A 17868-nucleotide genomic window follows, 5' to 3' on the forward strand; every position below is an offset into this window, starting at 1 on the left:
AAAAAAATAGATGTCCACCCTATAAAAGATATTGAGTGTGACATTGCTTTTATACAACAGCTTTCATTAAATGGCGTGACTCAAACAGTATTATTAATTAAGAAAAATTAAAGTGGATTTGGGTGTCAGCCATGACACTCGCTCAGTTGGAGTTCTGTTGTCACTAGAACAAGGGTACAAGAGTGGGACAAGGTGGGTCGCAAAAAAGTCACTTGGGTGAAGCTAAATTAGCATTTCACTGACACACACCCTCGCACAATTCAGTCTAGGGCCGCTCGATATACCAACATTAATTACGAACTGCATACGGACTGATTTGGTTGTAACCAATCAAGTTTTAACAATAAGAGTTAGGTCTCAGAGCAATTTAATTTGGTTCACACTAAACCACTAAAACTGTTTCAGGTATGTTTGTTCATTTCTATCATCTGTTTTAACACAGCACTGTTCTTGTTCCTTCATATGCATATGGCTACCCAGCAATAAGGAAAAGGTCTGTAAAAAGCTCTGTTTTAGAGAGTTCTGCAGTGTGTGTGTCAGCGTGAATCGGCGCTCACCTGGACGTTACGGTTGAGGCTAACTGCAGGCATGAACACACCCTCTAGGTTCTCGAAAGCCACGGGTCCATGCTGCTGTTTGTTGATGAAGAAGGTCAGGGTGTGTTTTGTCAGGTCTAACAGTATCCCCACACTCGAACCCTTTGTGATGCCACCCTCAGCCCTGCAAGAATCACAGAGAAGAGGAAGGAGACAAATGAAGTGAATCAGCGACTCAGGATGATCCGAGATCTCTGTGGGCAGAGCTATGAGAAGGATGCAGGTAACGGAGAATTTGGAGTGGAGCTGGATTAGAGTAAATAACGAAGTGTTATGACTCCACTTTACTCACAACACATTAGTGTGTATGTTACTTCTGAATCACAGCAATGCTAATTTTCAGTTTGACAGGACGACTGCAAGTGTGATAACACCAACTTATATTTATAGAGTAGTGAAGCCCAGACATTTTTAAAGGGACAGTAAGTAGGAATTACTCTCATCTAGTGGTGAAATTGTATTTTGCATTCAAACTAATTTTGCTCTCCAGCGCCTCGCTTTTTCAAATGCGCGTTGCATCTACGGTAGGCGATATGTACCAAAAAGCTTTGACAGGATGTCTTCTAATAGCACTTCGTCGAGTTTTCCTTCAGGTGAACAGGTGTGTTATTTCAAACAAACTGCAACATGACAACTAACAAACGAATGTTACAGTATGAATTACTGACTGTGGAAAACATAAAATATTGTAATTAGTAGTTATGTCTTCTTTATTCGTTATATTTTCTGAATTATGTGCATTGTTAGATATCATCATCAAACACTGACTTAGCTGTCGAGAAGAAAACTGGCCACTTTAGCGTCTCTTTTGAAATCTTTATCCAGCATTAGCTCTTTCCACCTAGAAAAAGCTTCCCCGACATTAACTCTTGTTTTCTGTAATCTACGGTCACGTTTCCTTTTACGTTCTATTTTTGACTGTTTTGGCGACGATGTTTTCTTCTCCTGTGGCGCGGCATATGTATGGTCCATAATAACAATGCAATCCAGACTTTTAAACTTGCCGGTGCAGTTTCAAGCGCCTCTCACTGCTCTGCACCTGCGTTTCTGGCTCTGACCGAAAACGCGTTGTGGAAACGCGTTGGCTTAGTACTTTTTGTCCCTCTCTGCTATTATAGTTTTGCAAAATGGCGGAACTACATGGAAGCCTCCATCGACCTACCCGTCCCATGTATATAAAGATAATAAATTCTTCATTTACGAGGATTAGTTTAAACATGGGCATAGGTATTTGTACACCATTGAGGGCATATTTATGAATAAAATATTGATTTTAGATAATAAAATACCTAAAAAGTTACTTATTGTCCCTTTAAAGAAACATGTTGAGGAATACAAGGGAAGCCGCTACATATTATGTATTTCTAAACATTGGCCCTGTTTCCAACTGTTATTAAAGGGTTAGTTCACCAGGATTTTTGTTCTTATGTATCATGTGAGCACGTTTGAGCTTCGATAAGAGCCAGCGAGATTTGTTCTTACAGATCAAGCAACTACATTTCTTTTTACTATATTTGATAAATCTCAATTTTGGTTTCTTGGTCCAGGATCACATATCTAAATAAATCTGTTCATCATCATATAAAGTGACATCTCTCGTCAAAAGACTTGGATTGGATTTTGCTAAATCCACTTTTACATGGTGTTTGGACATAAATGTGTGTTGGCAGTGTGTGAACACAACCACCCAGCAATGATAAAAATCCACCCACTCCTTTTTTTAATCCCCATTAAACCAAATCAGTCTCACTTAGGCCTTATTCTCTAAGCAATAGAGCATCACAGTCCCGCCCACAGCCCGAGAGCACTCTGGTGCCGGAAGTAAATTTCAAATTCATTTTTCCCATTGACTTTCTGAAAAATCCGTATCTAAAGAGTTTTAGAGCATGTCTGAGAATAACCAGCTACGGCTGAACTCATAAGCATATAACATATCATTTCGAGTGAAAAAAGTGAGAGAAAATCCAAAAAAGTCAAAGGTACAAGACTGTGTACATATTTTCATTTCGAGCGCAGGAACTACTCATCCCATAAACCACCGCGCCTCATTGAATTCGACTGAAGCACCAACCGCGAACAAGCCTCAGCCTTTTGTGCGACTTCCAAATCTGATGACCGCTGCCCTCGCGAACTTTATTCTATATAGTGAATGTGCAGTAATAGCAGTTCTTTCAGTATTAATCGTGTAAATAAATAGTGTTTTATATAGGTATTGTGTATTGATTTTTATATTTATCATCGTGTATTTTATATATTGTGTGCGTGTTTGAAAGGGGTTAACAACAACGACAGCGAAATGGTGCAGTGCTTTGTACCTGACTGCAATCACCGCTCAGTCGTCAACACATGTCGTTGCAATTACACAAATGTTCAGTAAATGGACAAAAAGGTATGCCTAGGCTAAATATTGTTTTGACAGTGGCATCATAAAATGCTTGATATGACTCATACCGTATGAAGGCTACAGTAGCCTAGCTAAAGTCGACGATAATGCTAACTAACGTTACCAACCTCCCTGCAAAACTCACCAAGACTTTGTAGGTCTTGTCCCTTATGCTGGCCCTTACAAAACCCACAAGCTGACCCTCGGACACGCTACACTCAACTATCGTAACATGACCCTATCTAAAGTGGTTTTCCTCCTTGAAAAAATCAATCATGGCAGCCAAGGAGCACACGATTGCACTGATAAGTCTACCGTGCAAAAAAACGCAACACATATTTTTATTTAATTTTTTATTAATGATCTTCAGTCTTCACGGACCTTCGCGGGGTTTAACCAGACAGTTACACAAGCTCCACCAATCAGATGAATCACTGTGGGATTGTGGGATTGTTCAGTATTGTGGGTAATGAAGTACTTATCCAAGACATTGCGAATAAAAGGCATTTATCTCAAAACAAGGTTAGTGCCCCATGAACTTTTGCCGTTTATATAAGCATATACTATTGCTTAGTACAGCCGTAGCTGTTTTTAAGTCTACCATGTATGGTTACGTTTTTATGGCTTATTTCCCAAATGTCAATGCAGAAATTGCATTGAATTTTACTTCCGGCACCAGCAGTGGGCGGGACTGTGATGCTCTATATGACATCACATTGCTTAGGCCCCTCCCACGATGGCTGATTGACAGCCCTGCGTTGCCATAGTCTCTAACAGCTGTTTATTGCTGTGTATGCAAAGCAGAAAGACATATAAACAAAGCCCTCTTCTGGAGATGGGGTGGGAAAATGTTGCTCATTTGCATTTAAAATGATACACACCAAAACAGCTCTGTTTTTAGACACAACTCAACAGTGACATTATCCAGATAATATAATGAATTATATATGGGGTATTTTGAGCTGAAACTTTACAGACACGTTCTGGGCACACCAAAGACCAACATTTCCTCTTATACAAAGGGGCATAATAGGAGCCCTTTAAATCGCTTGGTTACTTTTACAATGTCTTTATAAATTTTGTATTATGAACTTTTTTGTTATAAAATATCTATTAAAAATATCTCCATTTGTGTTCTGATGGCGAACAGAAATTTTAAGGGTTTGGAACAACTTGAGGATGTGTACTTTTTTATTTGTTTGTTTGTTTGAGTTAATTATCCCATTAACATGCATTTCAAATAAACCTCATGTGACTCCATGTGTTTGGATTTTTTATGTTTTGTCACAGTTTGCATCCCTTTCTGTGTCTTTTCTCATTAAACCTATGGCGTGAACTTCTCTATACTTAAGAATCACAAAGATTATTAAAACGTTACAGTCAATGTTATAGTAATCCTTGGTGTGATGGGTCTTAACTTGAATGTGCATGCTGCATTCAGCAATGGAAATGTTGTGAACAGAACCATTGTGTTTCTAGAACATTCTCTTATCCAACGAATATCACAAAGCTAATAATACTACAACTGTTACTAGCAAACTTCTACAGAAGTGATTCTACAAACTACTTTTATCTGAATGGCTTACAGTACCTGCTTACAGCCTCTGGATGATGGAGGAGAAGATAAAAGAAACATGCTGAGAACAAGACATCTTAAAAAATCTATAACTATTTTTTTTTAAGAGAAGAGGAAAAAACTGTTCTTAAGAGTATGGTGGATCCAAGACTAAAAAAGAAGTAGAGCAAGCTTGGCTTCAGGCTACATATGAAATCAGGGATTGTTAAGTGTAACACTATCAGTACTGTTAGCGTGTCCTCGGAGTCACCTCAATATCAATAAACGGAGGCAGAATTTTAAATCATTGCATTAGTATTCAAGGGTTTTAATCAGCCTGCCTTTCATCCTCTCTAGAGGACACTGCATCAGCACAACTGTGACACACACCATGTGTACATGCACTACATATCCGGTATATCCATAATCAAACCTTTATACTGAAACTGTTTATAATGCTCCACAACTATGAAACTATTCCAACATACTGTAATATAGTGTGTATACATCAACAGCATAGTCTGAACTGTCACAGACGTGTGTTATTGTCTTGCCTATCTTGCTCTTCTGCTTATAATATGTCAGCAAGTTTACATCTATGTATTTTGCAGACGCTTTTTCTAAGAGGCTATTCATGCATAATGCATTTTGGAATAGTGGGAAAATGGAATGTTCCGAAATGCGTTTCTTAACATTGAATTTTGAACTTATTTTAACTTAAGTGCTGCATTTTTAGTATGCCGTATTATGCACAAGGAACTGCAAAAGACACAAAGCATGATTGCAATGATCGAACACATCCATCATAGAGAGACAATAGTGGAATGGAAAAACATGTTCTATGTGAACAGTTCATTAGATTGCATTTAAGATACACGTTTTATTAGTTACTGCTGCATGCAAACTGAACCCAAATCATGCCATTGCTAGCATCATGCTCTACTGTTTAAGCTACAGAAAACCTGTAAAACTGATTTAAATCCATATTATTCATAGTTTTAATCCAAATAATTTAAATTCTATCATTTTACTCATTCTCAATTCTTTCATGTTTAGGACGATGACATACTTCTCCCTATGATGTTTCTGATGTCTCTATTAAGTTCATAGACAGCAATAGCAAGTACGATTGAGCGGCCATTGACCATATTTGATGTGCTCTATATATGTGCATTGATCAAAATGTATTAATATAAAGCCTAAATTAAACTCTTCATCACGTAAAGTGATTGTTTGTTCAGAAGACTTCAATTAAACCTTTCAATTCATATGGATACTTGTCTGTATTCACCTTTTCCAGCTTGACAATTTTGGTTAAGTGGACTTTCAGTGAATAGATTAAAATTATTTGTTGAACAGATTTCAGTCCAAGACAATGTGGACCAAATCTTGCAAAATGTATCACCACTCTAGAAAAATTAGGAAGCGTACCTGTTGGTGTGGGAGTTGTTGTGCATGAACCAGGAGCGATTGTTGTCCACATACATGGCCCAGGCCTTGTCGTCCTTCCCTAGCATCATGTCCTTCATCGTATTAATCCGGGCCACACCGAATGCGGGGTCGGGGTGGTTGTCATAGCGATCCACACTAAGTTCCCAGTAATGCACGCCCTTGGAGAAGGCAGCGGTCCCGAGCACCACACGATCATCGTAACTGTTACAAGTCACAGTCTGGTTTTCATTAGATAGGACAATGTCTCTGTGTGCTGACGTAGGGTCAAAGGTGAACCATGCCACTGCAGAGGAAAGATCAAATAAACTTTTTGAAAGCCAGAATAAGTCAAAAACATATTTTCAGTCAAAGAGGTTACTAAGATTACTCAGAATAGAATCTAACAGCATTTGACTGACATTGCTGTGCACTGTATAATGACAATAGTTAATGCTGTTTCTCCAACTGTTTGTGCAACAAAACAAAAACAAAGTCAACAAGTGCACCAATTTTAAATTCCAGCATTTTCTTTGTGACTTAAAAGGCTTTTTCTGTTTAGTTTTTTGTTAAGATTTAAAAAACAGAGCCAAGGGAATTTTAGGACAGTTATTTCAGTTATATCTGACAGATAAAAGCATCGTTTTTAACTGTGATATTCCCAGAAAAAAATGTTCTCAGCTCCTTCAGCAACCATATAAAAGAGGTTAAGTTTAGTCATCATAATTTGCTGATCATACACATAGCTACAAATATTCACTCCTGCAGTGAGACATTAATTATTAAAAGAGTTGAAGGAATGAAATATTGAAGCTAGTATGCTCTCTTAGAAGATTTGTGGTAGCAGAGGGCCTGTGAGGCAAATCTAGCATCAAACCCCAGTAAGTCCTGTGTTAACTGAACATCTCCTGTGGGACCCCTGGTTTGTGTAGCAATCTAGAACCTGCCAATGTAACTATAACTAGGATCTTAATTCTAACAGCCTTCTATTGGTGCAAAACTTAAAAGCCAGTCACAGGACTTAAATATACACCTATAAATAGTGCAATAAATTCTAAATAATTATCTTTTTCTCCATAAACATTTTTCTATGTTAATCTTAATCACTAAATGCATGTGTTAATTTATCCACTGTGCTCCTCTATTAGGTATCAGTGTTTTTATGCCATTTTGCTAAATATGAAATTAATTCTAAAAACCTCAAGATTTTTTTTTTATTATTATTGTTTTGCCATCTTTTATCACATTCCAAGCTATAAGCACAAGTTAGCCATGTTCATTCAATGTGAACACTGTAAAGATGTTGTGGAAAGTTAAGAAATACAGAGTATAGTAAACATTTTACAAGTTCTATTCACAAGATAAAAGAACAAATCACCCAAACATGAAAATTTGCGGAACATTTTCTCATCCTCAGGTCATCCAAGACCTTCACTGGAACAAATTTTGAGAAATGTAGCATTACATGCTAATCAATGAATCCTCTGCAGTGAATGGGTGCCATCAGAATGCGAGTCCAAACAGTGAAAAACACTGTCCACTGTTATCCTCTCTTATCAAAATCCATTGAAATATTTGTTTAGAACAATTTTTGGCTGTTTTTGCTTGTAAACTATGCTTGAACTGTGCTGCATTTTTTACTTTTTTTCAACAGGGAAAGCAATATTATGGATAGATGACTCATATTTTAGCAAATGCTAGCAGTTAAGAAGTCTTAATGAGGCATTTTATTCATACAAACACGCAAAGGATCCACTGGTGAGCAGGTGATGTAATGCAAATTTCTCAGAATCTGTTCCCATGAAGAAACAAACACATCTTGTATGGCCTGAGGGTGAGTAGGGTGATGGTGAGTTTTTTAGTTTAATATTATTTTAATATTGAGTAATATTGAGTAATTTGTATACTATTGCTCAGCCATAGAAAACAGTTCTACCAAAAAAGCTACAGCAGAATCAGTGTTTTTGAACAAATCGGTTGTGTGAATGATTCAATGACTCACTCATATAGAAAGTCACTCTGGTGGTTCAACATTAACTTACAGAAGTGGAATGGATGGTACAAACAGTGAAAAGCCTCAGTAATATTGGTATAAATATCAGCATTTTTTTAAATACACTCAGTCAAATGAATTCCCTATAAGATAGACAGAGTTTGATCAGTAGAGTAGCTAAAAAGAAATAACAGGAGTTTTCCTATAAAGCACTCATTAAAGAGATGCATCCACAGCAGGGATCCACAGAGGAAAGGGAATATATAATGGGAAAGCTGTGTGAATGAGCGTCATAGATAGAAAAGAAGCTTAAGAACTCTCTATTAAAAGTGAATGAAAGAAACTGTATGAAAAAGATGACAAAAACACCCACCATCAGACGTTTTCAAAACAACAACTTTGCTGTACGCTCCCACGCCAGCAGAGTTGTACGCTTTGACTCGAGCGTTGTATGAACTATTGAAATGAAGGCCGTCCACTGTACAGATGGTCTCTTTCCCAACATAGACTTCCTAAAACATGGACAGGGAAAGATGGAAAAAGCCGACAAGGTGTAAGGTAAAAGGTAAGGTGTAAGCATCTGGTAAAGCTTAAGATAAGAGATAAGACGACAAGAGTTTTAAGCATTTCAAAAACAAGACAACATAAAAAGTTTCCTGCAACCTTACTTTGGAAAAGCAGTTTGGAGGATTTAACGGCACAGAGTTAACTGGTCTGAATTTTGACGCTCTAAGTGGGATTCAAACCAACTTGAACTGGCACGGGAGGTGGACGCTCTAACAAAGACATTATGACATTATACTTAATGTCATTCCAATCCCATAAGACCACCGTTTATCTGCTGAACACAAATTAAAATATTTCTGATGAAATCTAAAAGCTTTCTGACCCTGCATAGACAGCAAATGTATTACCAAACTCAAGGCCAGGAAACCGAGAGTTATGTACTTTTTGTTATGACAGTACCACAGTGCACGCATAGTGGTACTGTCATAAACGCATGTCCAAGACCGACAGGGAAGGTATTCTCGTAGCTTTATAAAATTATTGTTGAATCCCTGATGTCACATGGACTATTTTAACAATGTCCTTACAACCTTTCTGGACCTTAAACGTTGTATAACCTTTGCTGTCTACTGGAGGGTCAGAAAGCTCTTAAATTTGTGTTCATTTGTGTTCCGAAGATGAACGAAGATCTCAAGGGTTTGAAACAACATGAAGGTGAGTAATTAATGACGATTACAATTTTTGGGTGAACTATCCCTTTAAAGACCACAACCACTAGTGTCAGTTACTACTGCAAATCTTCTTGAGTCCAGAAGAGTGAGGTTTAGCTGCACAGTTCTTACTAGCTGGGCTCCTTTAAACCCCACTCTCGTCCGGGTCACGGCACCAATGTCACTGGTTCTACTGGCACCGCTCCAAATGGGATTTAATTAGCACCAATTCACATGGAAGGCTAGCAATTTTATTGCATCCCAGACTAGCTTGCATCCATTACACAAATATCAAATCAAAATGCTGATGACTGAGAAACGAAACGCTATTGGCTATTTTTAGAGGGGAACAAGCTCTTTAAAATGTTCTGCCCAAAAGTCCTGATTCAGTACAAATTATATCAGCACAAGAATGAAAACTGTGCATAGTTGAGTTGATTTCATTCAGAGTAAAAAAATATTACAAGATTTCTTTGTTTTCAATACTGCTAAATATAAAAAATGTTGTGGATGTACCCGGTAAGGCCCGCTATTCCCGTCATCCAGCTCCAGCACGTAACCCTCTACAGGCAGGGCTTGGACAGTAGTTATCCTCCAGGCCAGAGTGGCACTGTTGTTCCTCATGCAGCATTTTTCCAACTGCAACAGCGGTGCAGGAGGCACTGTGGAGGTCTCCGCTAAAAGACAAAAATATTAAAAGAGTACGTATTTAAGCTGACTGTCATACACTGAAGCATCACATGGTTAAACGGGGTAATCATGGAGTGACATCATGCATAGGAATAAGCACTTCCTTAAAGTCACTGGTGCCAAACGGAGGATAATGGGCTGTGGGTTTGGGAGGGGGTCGAGTATTTTAGGGAGCTCTGAAATACCTCCTGTGCTCTCCTCCTCTTTCTGGTCACCTGCATGCATTTGTTTCAATAAAGCAGCCTCCTGACCATCTGAAAGATGATATCGGACAAAGCAGGTGTTGCATGTGTGAGTCTAGAGGTAAAACTGTGGGGATCATTTGCCTCTGAAACTGGGAATTTATTTTTGGATTGTATAGTCCAATTATTATTTGACAAGATGTGAATTTGTGTTTTCAATATTGTTTTTTTTTCCCAAACCTGGTTAATTGTCATTTTCCAACCTGTTGTTTACTAGTCCAGATTCTAAAGGAAAAACAAGAATCTCATTGCAACAAATTCATATTATATTATTAGCTTTATTACAGTGGCCACCAGTGTTGAGGAACATGTTTTTAGTTACTCATAAACAACTGTGTTAATTACAAAAATGCTGTTACATGGTCATTTTTATATATTTCTGAAAAATAATTCTAGATTCTACCTACTGACCCCCACCCCCTTCTTTTAAAAAGAGGTCCTATTTTTTATGCTTTATAGGGCTGCATTTATATGAAAATGAAATAATATGAATTTATATGAAGATTGCAATCAACAGTAACATTGTGTACTGTTATTACAATTTTATGTGCTTTTCCATGTATATTTTGAAAATGTATTCCTGTGATGGCATAGCTAAATTTTCTGAATCACATGATGCTTTAAAAATTATTCTAAAATGCAGATTTGGTGCTCAAGAAAACATTTCTTATTATTATCAATGCTTTTTTAAGGATTCTTTGATGAACAGGAAGTTCACAAGAACAGCACTTATATTATAAAAGTATGAATTTCTTTAAAAAAAAAACATTGTTTTGGTATTAGGTAAACTTGTAAAAGTGCACCTTCTGTTCAGCTCCGCTGTGTTCCATCTATCTGTTTTAATGCAAGAACATGCATGGTATGCATGGTCTCAAATCCAAAACATTTAAAGGATAACCTGATTATGTAATATGCATTGCTTGTTAATGTTACGCCCTCAACATTATTCTTTACAAGCAGCAAACATGAAATCTCATTTGTTAGGTGTGTTACCTTTATTCTGGGAGAAGTCCAGCTGGAGAATCGACTGCATCAGAGGATCTGTGTTGACGGTCAAAGCAAATTCTGGGCAGACCTTTGGCTCCAATGCACTTCTTACCCACTGTTCCTGAGACGCCAGGACACGCTTTATCAACGCATCTGAGATCTGGAAGAGAAATTATAATTATCAAATGTTTTTATAATTATATTTCATATAAACGTGTAATTCTTTCTTTTACAGACCTTAGTCAGGTTAGACACCACATTCAATTTAACACGGATGAAAATGAAGGATAGACTTTTTTACCAACTTTTTTCATTTAACAAACTATTTCATAACCTTTTTCTTCTACATAAAGTTTTTTTTTTTTTTTTCAGAAAGCTGAACCGTTAGTATGTTGTTAAACAACAATACAATCCACTGAACACATTGCACTTCTTTTTCTCGTATTCATTCCTGTCAAAAATGAAATATGGTGCTACCCTGACTATGGTTCATTATTGATTAAAATAAGCATTAAAACTATAATTTTTTTAATCTATTTTTGAAATTGGAAAATGGTTTGGAATACAGGCACATGAAAAAAGAAAAAAGATTGTTTTGGCGAACTATTATTTTAAGGACATGATATTTAGCTTTGCTAACTGTGTTGCCACTGATTTAGTCCATAACATTCTACACAGGGTTTTCAGCGATTCACTCTTTTCCTTTATGCATCGGTTTGTCTTGATCCTCAAAACACATTATTTTCTACCAACGTCTTCTTTCTTCCTGCCTTTTCAGAAATCTCTGCTGGACAGGCCTCTCTGACTCACATTACATGCTTTGTGAAGACACTCAAAGAAACATCACAATCGATACTTCATAAAAAATCTGTAAACAGGCAGCGCTGCTCATCTGGAGCTGTCATTTCTATATGTTATACTTTATTTGCTATGAAACATCAGTTATTGAAAGAGTTTAATTGCTGAGCACCAGTGTGAACACCGGAAACCACATCTTACAAGACACCAAGTTTCATTCATACTTCAGAATTAAAGATGGAACCAGCACTTGAAATATGTTTTCTTTTTGTCATTATGTGTTTCTCTCTGGGGGTTTTGTCGTGTTTGTACCTGTAGGAATCCACTGGGATCGTTCTCTTTAATAACCTCCAGACAGAATTCCATCATTCCTGTGGTCTGTCGGAGCTTCATGGTGCAGTGAGTTATCTGATCCTTCACAGTCTGAAACAGAGCAGAGATGGTTAGGGTCTCATCACACACTCACAGTCTGAGAAACAGCCATTCAATCAAAGACATGCTCACACTGATGAAGATGAACCACTTCATAAAATAAAAATAAAATCTTATGTCCGTGCTGTGAATGCAGTCATGGCTCCTGTCATGTCATGGCTAACTTTTCACATAAAGTACTACAAAGGAACTGCGTCTCTTCAGAAAACTGGATTCTTATGGAATTAACAGCTGGATTCTTATGGAATTCATATGTCAATAAAAGAATCTTCATTCAAGTCTTACAGGTTTGAAATGATATGAGGGTGATTGTATGATGAAATCTCTTTTTGTATGGACTATCACTTTAAGTGTAGTATTAAATGTTCTTTCCTGAAATTATAAACTGTGAATAATCCTGCATATATTCTATTAATATTTGCTTTTTTTAAATACAATGATTTTAAAAGATTACTCATTTATCAAACATTCACTCATGTTTTTTTTTTTTTTTTTTTTTTTTTGCCATCCATGTGCAAATGTGAAGACAAGCTGATCAAATCAGTCACTCTTTATTTGTGATAATTATTTAATGATGCACTTGTCAAGTGCTCTCTGGAATGATGAATGACTGTATATAATTAGAACTGACAGAACCAGCATTAAGTTAGAATTAAATGAATATTTAAACAAAACAGAAGCAAGCAGATTAACACACTGTTTAATGTGTTCAATGTGCCATTAATCAAAAATTAACTCACAATATTTAAAAACATTAATATTGTGAGGCCATGAATATTTAACATCTGAAAAAAATCAGCTTCATGTGTTTCATTTTCATTTTTTTTTTTTTCTGCCAGCTTTATCATGATTAAAATAACCAGAAAGCCTTCTGTCTCTAATCTGTATCAAATGAAGCAAAGGATCTTATGTCGGTTGGTTTATTGAGCAAAGAGCCATACATTAACCATTCATGAACCAATTCTGCTGCTTTTTTTCCGATACATAAACTGTAGATAATTGTATTCTTCCAAACACACAATATCATCTTCCATCACTGTGATCTATTGAACGATGTAAGGATTAATTTCTTAACAATCTTTAGAAACGCATTGGACCGAGCGGGTTAACTTTCACATCCTGTGTTCAGTGTGGTGAAAGAGGGCATGTGTAAAGCTCTGTTGTCAGACTAATGGCGTGGAAGAAATTAATTAGAGTAGAAAATGACGTCTCCTGTCACTGCAAACAAAAACACTTCATTTGATTTTCTGAGCAGAGCACACAGACCCCGGGAGATGGAGGAACTTGCTCTATTAAGCCACAAATTATCTCAGAGAAACTCAGAGAAGTTTTGATTTTTAAATTTTTTTAATTATGAGGTCCTCAATACAACCAGAGTTGATGAAAACTGCACTTGAAATATCATCCATATTTAAAAATTACTCTTTAGCCAAGTGTTTTCTCCCTCTATCCCATCTGTGTAGTAAAACCAGGGACAATTTCATGTCAATAAACTAGGAAATAATCTCACTGCTGCAAAATGTATAGTTATAGTGTATAAACATGTATATAAAATACTTTCCCATATTACCCTTAAAGGCTGATGCAAAATATTACTACTACAGGCGCTAGCAAATGTAATTTTAGGTGTGTGGACCCCTGTCAAAAGGAGTTTAGAATAGGAATGAATGACGAGATGTGCATGTTGTGTGCCGACCCACCTTCAGCTTACTCTCTTTCTCCTTTGTGACCTTGGTGAGCAGTTTGGCCCTCTGCCGAGTGAGCGCTTCAATCAGAGCGTCACACTGAGCAACCAGACATGCCTCAAACTCAACGCCGTTCTCCTGTTACACACATACACACAGTACACACATACTGAGATTCAGCCTCAAGAATTTAAACCAAAAACACTATATACAATATATCTATATTTTGTTTTTGGTGACCTTAATATGCAACTTTTGTAGAAACACTGCTGCTGCAGATATAACATACATGAAATCCCCCCGTAGCAGATCTAAACAGGTGGAGCTGGGGAGGGTGAGGGCCTTCTGAAGTGTGCTGAATCTGCTACAGCAAGCACTAGCCATCTGCTGCATTAATAATAATATTAATGATGTGATTATATCAGATTTAGTTAGAACCTATTGGCCTGAACTGTCTAAAGTTTCATGACTTTGTATATTGTGGAAATGTGGTTACAATATAACATTACCTCTACACCCCCATCTGCCAGTGTTTTCTGAAACCTTTCCGCAAATTCACATAATTGAGTTTTATTTTTATTTATTTTATTTATTTTTGACTGGTTAATGATGCTTAAACAAATAAGGGTTATTATCTACAACCAAATCTATTCTAAAAAGTGATTTAAAATAAGATAAATGTTTATTTTTTAGTCTAAGCTGAAGAATTACTTTAAGGTCTGATTTTCGCAATTAACAAACTAGTAACTAATTTTTTTTTTTAAATTTTTTTTTGCTGTTTATTAATAGTCAATTAGGTAGTTGTTAAGTTTAGGTATGGGGTGGGATTAGGATATAAAATACAATATAAATATGTGCTTTATATGTACTAATAAACAGCCAATATGTTAAAAGTGATTTTTCATGAAAATTCTATAATTCAAGCTGGCCACCACCATATGACGTCATAATATGCAAATTAGGTGGGAAAATGTAATCCCTACATAAACATTGGGTCATCCTTAATATTTATTTTTAATTGACAGAAAGTCTCTATCTTTTATCACTTTTAAGATATAGCCTTTTGAAATTAATCGTCAAAATCGAATGTTTTAGGGAAAAAACTCTGGCGGGTTAATAATAGGCATGATAATAAATAGTAAGAACTGGTCACTATACTAAAGCGTTATTAAGAACTAAAATAACTACAGTAAAACCTAATAAACCTTTTCTTGGGCTCAGCCAGTGTTGTTGGTGCTGGACTCCCTGTTCGTGCAAGATGGGGCAATTATTATTTTTGCTATTCTGTTTGCTGTCTGTAGTGGCACAGAAATGACACACTTTTTAAAATGCATTTTGCAAAGCTGGCAGAGGTCAGTGGAGGGAGTCTGTGGTGTAGGAGTTTTGAACGGAACTAATCGTTCATTCACTTTGAGTTCGGTTGTGACTCAGATGTGAGACCTACACCCACACACTGGGGCTGATGGGACTGAGTCATTTCATCTACTACACAACGATGATGAAGAGAAGATGTCTGAAATGAGCATGTGTGACTGGTACATTTTATAATAAGAGCTCAGGCTTGAAAACAGACTATAGTGCTTCTGCAGGACTGGTCTCTGTGTGAGAAAGTGTGTCACGTTGAATTGAAAATCACTGATCACTATTGCACTTAAGTGCAAAGTCTGCTTACAGAGGCTTTCAAAGACAATCTCTTCCTGCTCGGCAGTATGAAAGGGCATTAAACTCTTCCCTCGAGTAAAAACAGCTCAGAGCTCATAATCCAGTGTTCTCCAGGCAGAATACAATTCAAAACTCATGACATCAATATGAAATGTATGGGGGGGAAATGGCATTGATTAACATTCAATACAAATGAATGTTAAGCTGCATCATTGTCATTGGACTATTGCAAGGACCCTCAGTATAACGTAAAATGCTCTCAATAACATTTTATTTCAACAATACATTCTAAAATATTTAAGTGATAATTAATGCTTCAAACCTGACATGTATGAAATATTTGTATACGTTTATTATGAATCTTATGTTTTATCTGTCTTCAGACCCCCTTGGAGATGTGCCTTGATTAAAAACCCCAGCTTTAGATTATCAAAACCTTTGAAATGCAGTGCATAAACATCCTAACAAAATTCATGTTAACATCTGACATATGGTATGTTTGTTGGATACATGCTGAACGTTATAATTACCCCACTTCATTTTTAACGAGGTATTCATTTGCATATTTAATGAGACACTTCAAAATCAAAGAGGATATGCTAATATTCAAGTGCTGCTAGCATGGCTGTTTTAAATCAGGTTATTTTACTTGCTCTGATGTGAAGAACATGTTTATTCCCTAGTGTTCAAAACGTATTTGGGGTTGTTATATGAAACTGAAAAGAACACATTCAAAACTGGCAACCTATATAAAGATTACTAATCATATTCACATTTTTAATACTGTGTTACCTGTATCTGCTGAAGCAGGTTCTTCAGCTGCACCAGGAACTCCTTGGCCTCCTTGGCTTTGTCAGACACTCCATTCAATGCCTGGGACAGCTGACACTGCACACATAAACATGGCTCAATGAAATCGTTAGCTTAACATGCTTTAAAATCTTTTCTTCTAAAACAATGTAACTTCAATTAAGTCAGTTAAAACATTAATCTATTCATGTTGCATAAAACAAATTAAATATTGTAGTCCACTAGTATTCACACTTACACTCCTTATACATCATCTCTAGACACTTTCCTCACATGCTCATATCATCCTAAACCTGCAGAAATTCATGTAGCACATTCATTGGCTACATCCCACTGAACATTCTACGGAAGTTCTAAGTGGCCATGCATTATAATTTTTTTTCCTTTTTGTTTTCTCGTTATAACGACTTAATTTTCTCGTTATCTCGACATAACGAAGTTCGTTTTCTCGTTATAACGACTTATTTTTCTCATTATCTCGACATAACGAAAGTTTGTTTTCTCATTATAACGACATGACAGTTTTGCTGTTGCCATAGTAACGAACTCAACTTTGACAGGCATCTGATGGACCATACAGGTGCTCTTACTGTAGCCTATATTTCAGCAAATTTTGCTTCGCCTAGGTAATAACGACTACAATACTGTATATAAATAAAGGCTGATCAATCACTGTTGATTTTTCCAGAGACAGTACAACGAACATTTTGTTTTTGTAATTAACATGTTTAAATGGCAACACCGCGAAATTAGAGCTGCTTGGATTAAACTGACTTTTAATTCTCCCTTTATTTGAAATAAAATTATATATAATTTGTAATGTGTAGTAGTCATTATATGATGTGGCAGATATCATGTGTGTTACAAGCTTCTGTTTGAAAAGAGCGTCCATGTGTAGGACTACGTGTGTGTGTGTGTGTGTGTGTGTGTGTGTGTGTTTTACATATACATCACATTTCTCATCAATATGGTTAACAATAAAGATTAGTAATAAGGAAAAGAAGCACATCAGCCTACATCGTTAAATCCCGTCCTACTGTAGATAAACAGAATACGGTGATGTCAACCTTGGTTTTGATAAGCAGTTATTTTATGACACAGAACGCGTTGGTGAAACTCATGCATCTAGCAGGAACTTAATACACAAAATATTCATATTGATTCAAGCATTTAACATTTATGAATTAATTAAATGTCAGTAATGAAGACTGCACAAATTATAGCGATCACGAGGAAGGTCCGCGTACAGTAAAGTGGATAGTGTACAACTCCCCATCAGTTATATTCAGGTCTATAGTGCCACCTGCTGGCGCAGTTTTGTAACTTCTTAGAGAAAATTAAGTCGTTATAACGAGAAAACGAACATCGTTATGTAGAGAAAACGAGAAAA

At 36.5% G+C, this 17868-nt stretch overlaps 1 protein-coding gene across 2 annotated transcripts in view; it reads right to left on the reverse strand.

Annotated features, from left to right (window-relative positions):
• LOC113121228 (E3 ubiquitin-protein ligase TRIM9-like) overlaps positions 1 to 17868 on the reverse strand; it is a 42300-nt gene that overhangs the window by 4137 nt on the left and 20295 nt on the right. The window contains exons 2-10 of one of the 2 annotated variants that reach the window (XM_026291516.1): positions 16461 to 16556; positions 14022 to 14144; positions 12202 to 12312; positions 11098 to 11251; positions 10048 to 10116; positions 9689 to 9849; positions 8329 to 8467; positions 5966 to 6269; positions 558 to 720 (exon numbers count right to left, since the gene is read on the reverse strand). In XM_026291516.1, the coding sequence (XP_026147301.1) occupies positions 558 to 720; positions 5966 to 6269; positions 8329 to 8467; positions 9689 to 9849; positions 10048 to 10116; positions 11098 to 11251; positions 12202 to 12312; positions 14022 to 14144; positions 16461 to 16556 (1320 nt within the window). The remainder of the gene's footprint in view (positions 1 to 557; positions 721 to 5965; positions 6270 to 8328; positions 8468 to 9688; positions 9850 to 10047; positions 10117 to 11097; positions 11252 to 12201; positions 12313 to 14021; positions 14145 to 16460; positions 16557 to 17868) is intronic. The other variant, XM_026291517.1, reaches the window with a different exon arrangement.

The sequence above is a fragment of the Carassius auratus genome, chromosome 20 (assembly GCF_003368295.1).
Source record: "Carassius auratus strain Wakin chromosome 20, ASM336829v1, whole genome shotgun sequence".
Classification (NCBI taxonomy): domain Eukaryota; kingdom Metazoa; phylum Chordata; class Actinopteri; order Cypriniformes; family Cyprinidae; genus Carassius; species Carassius auratus.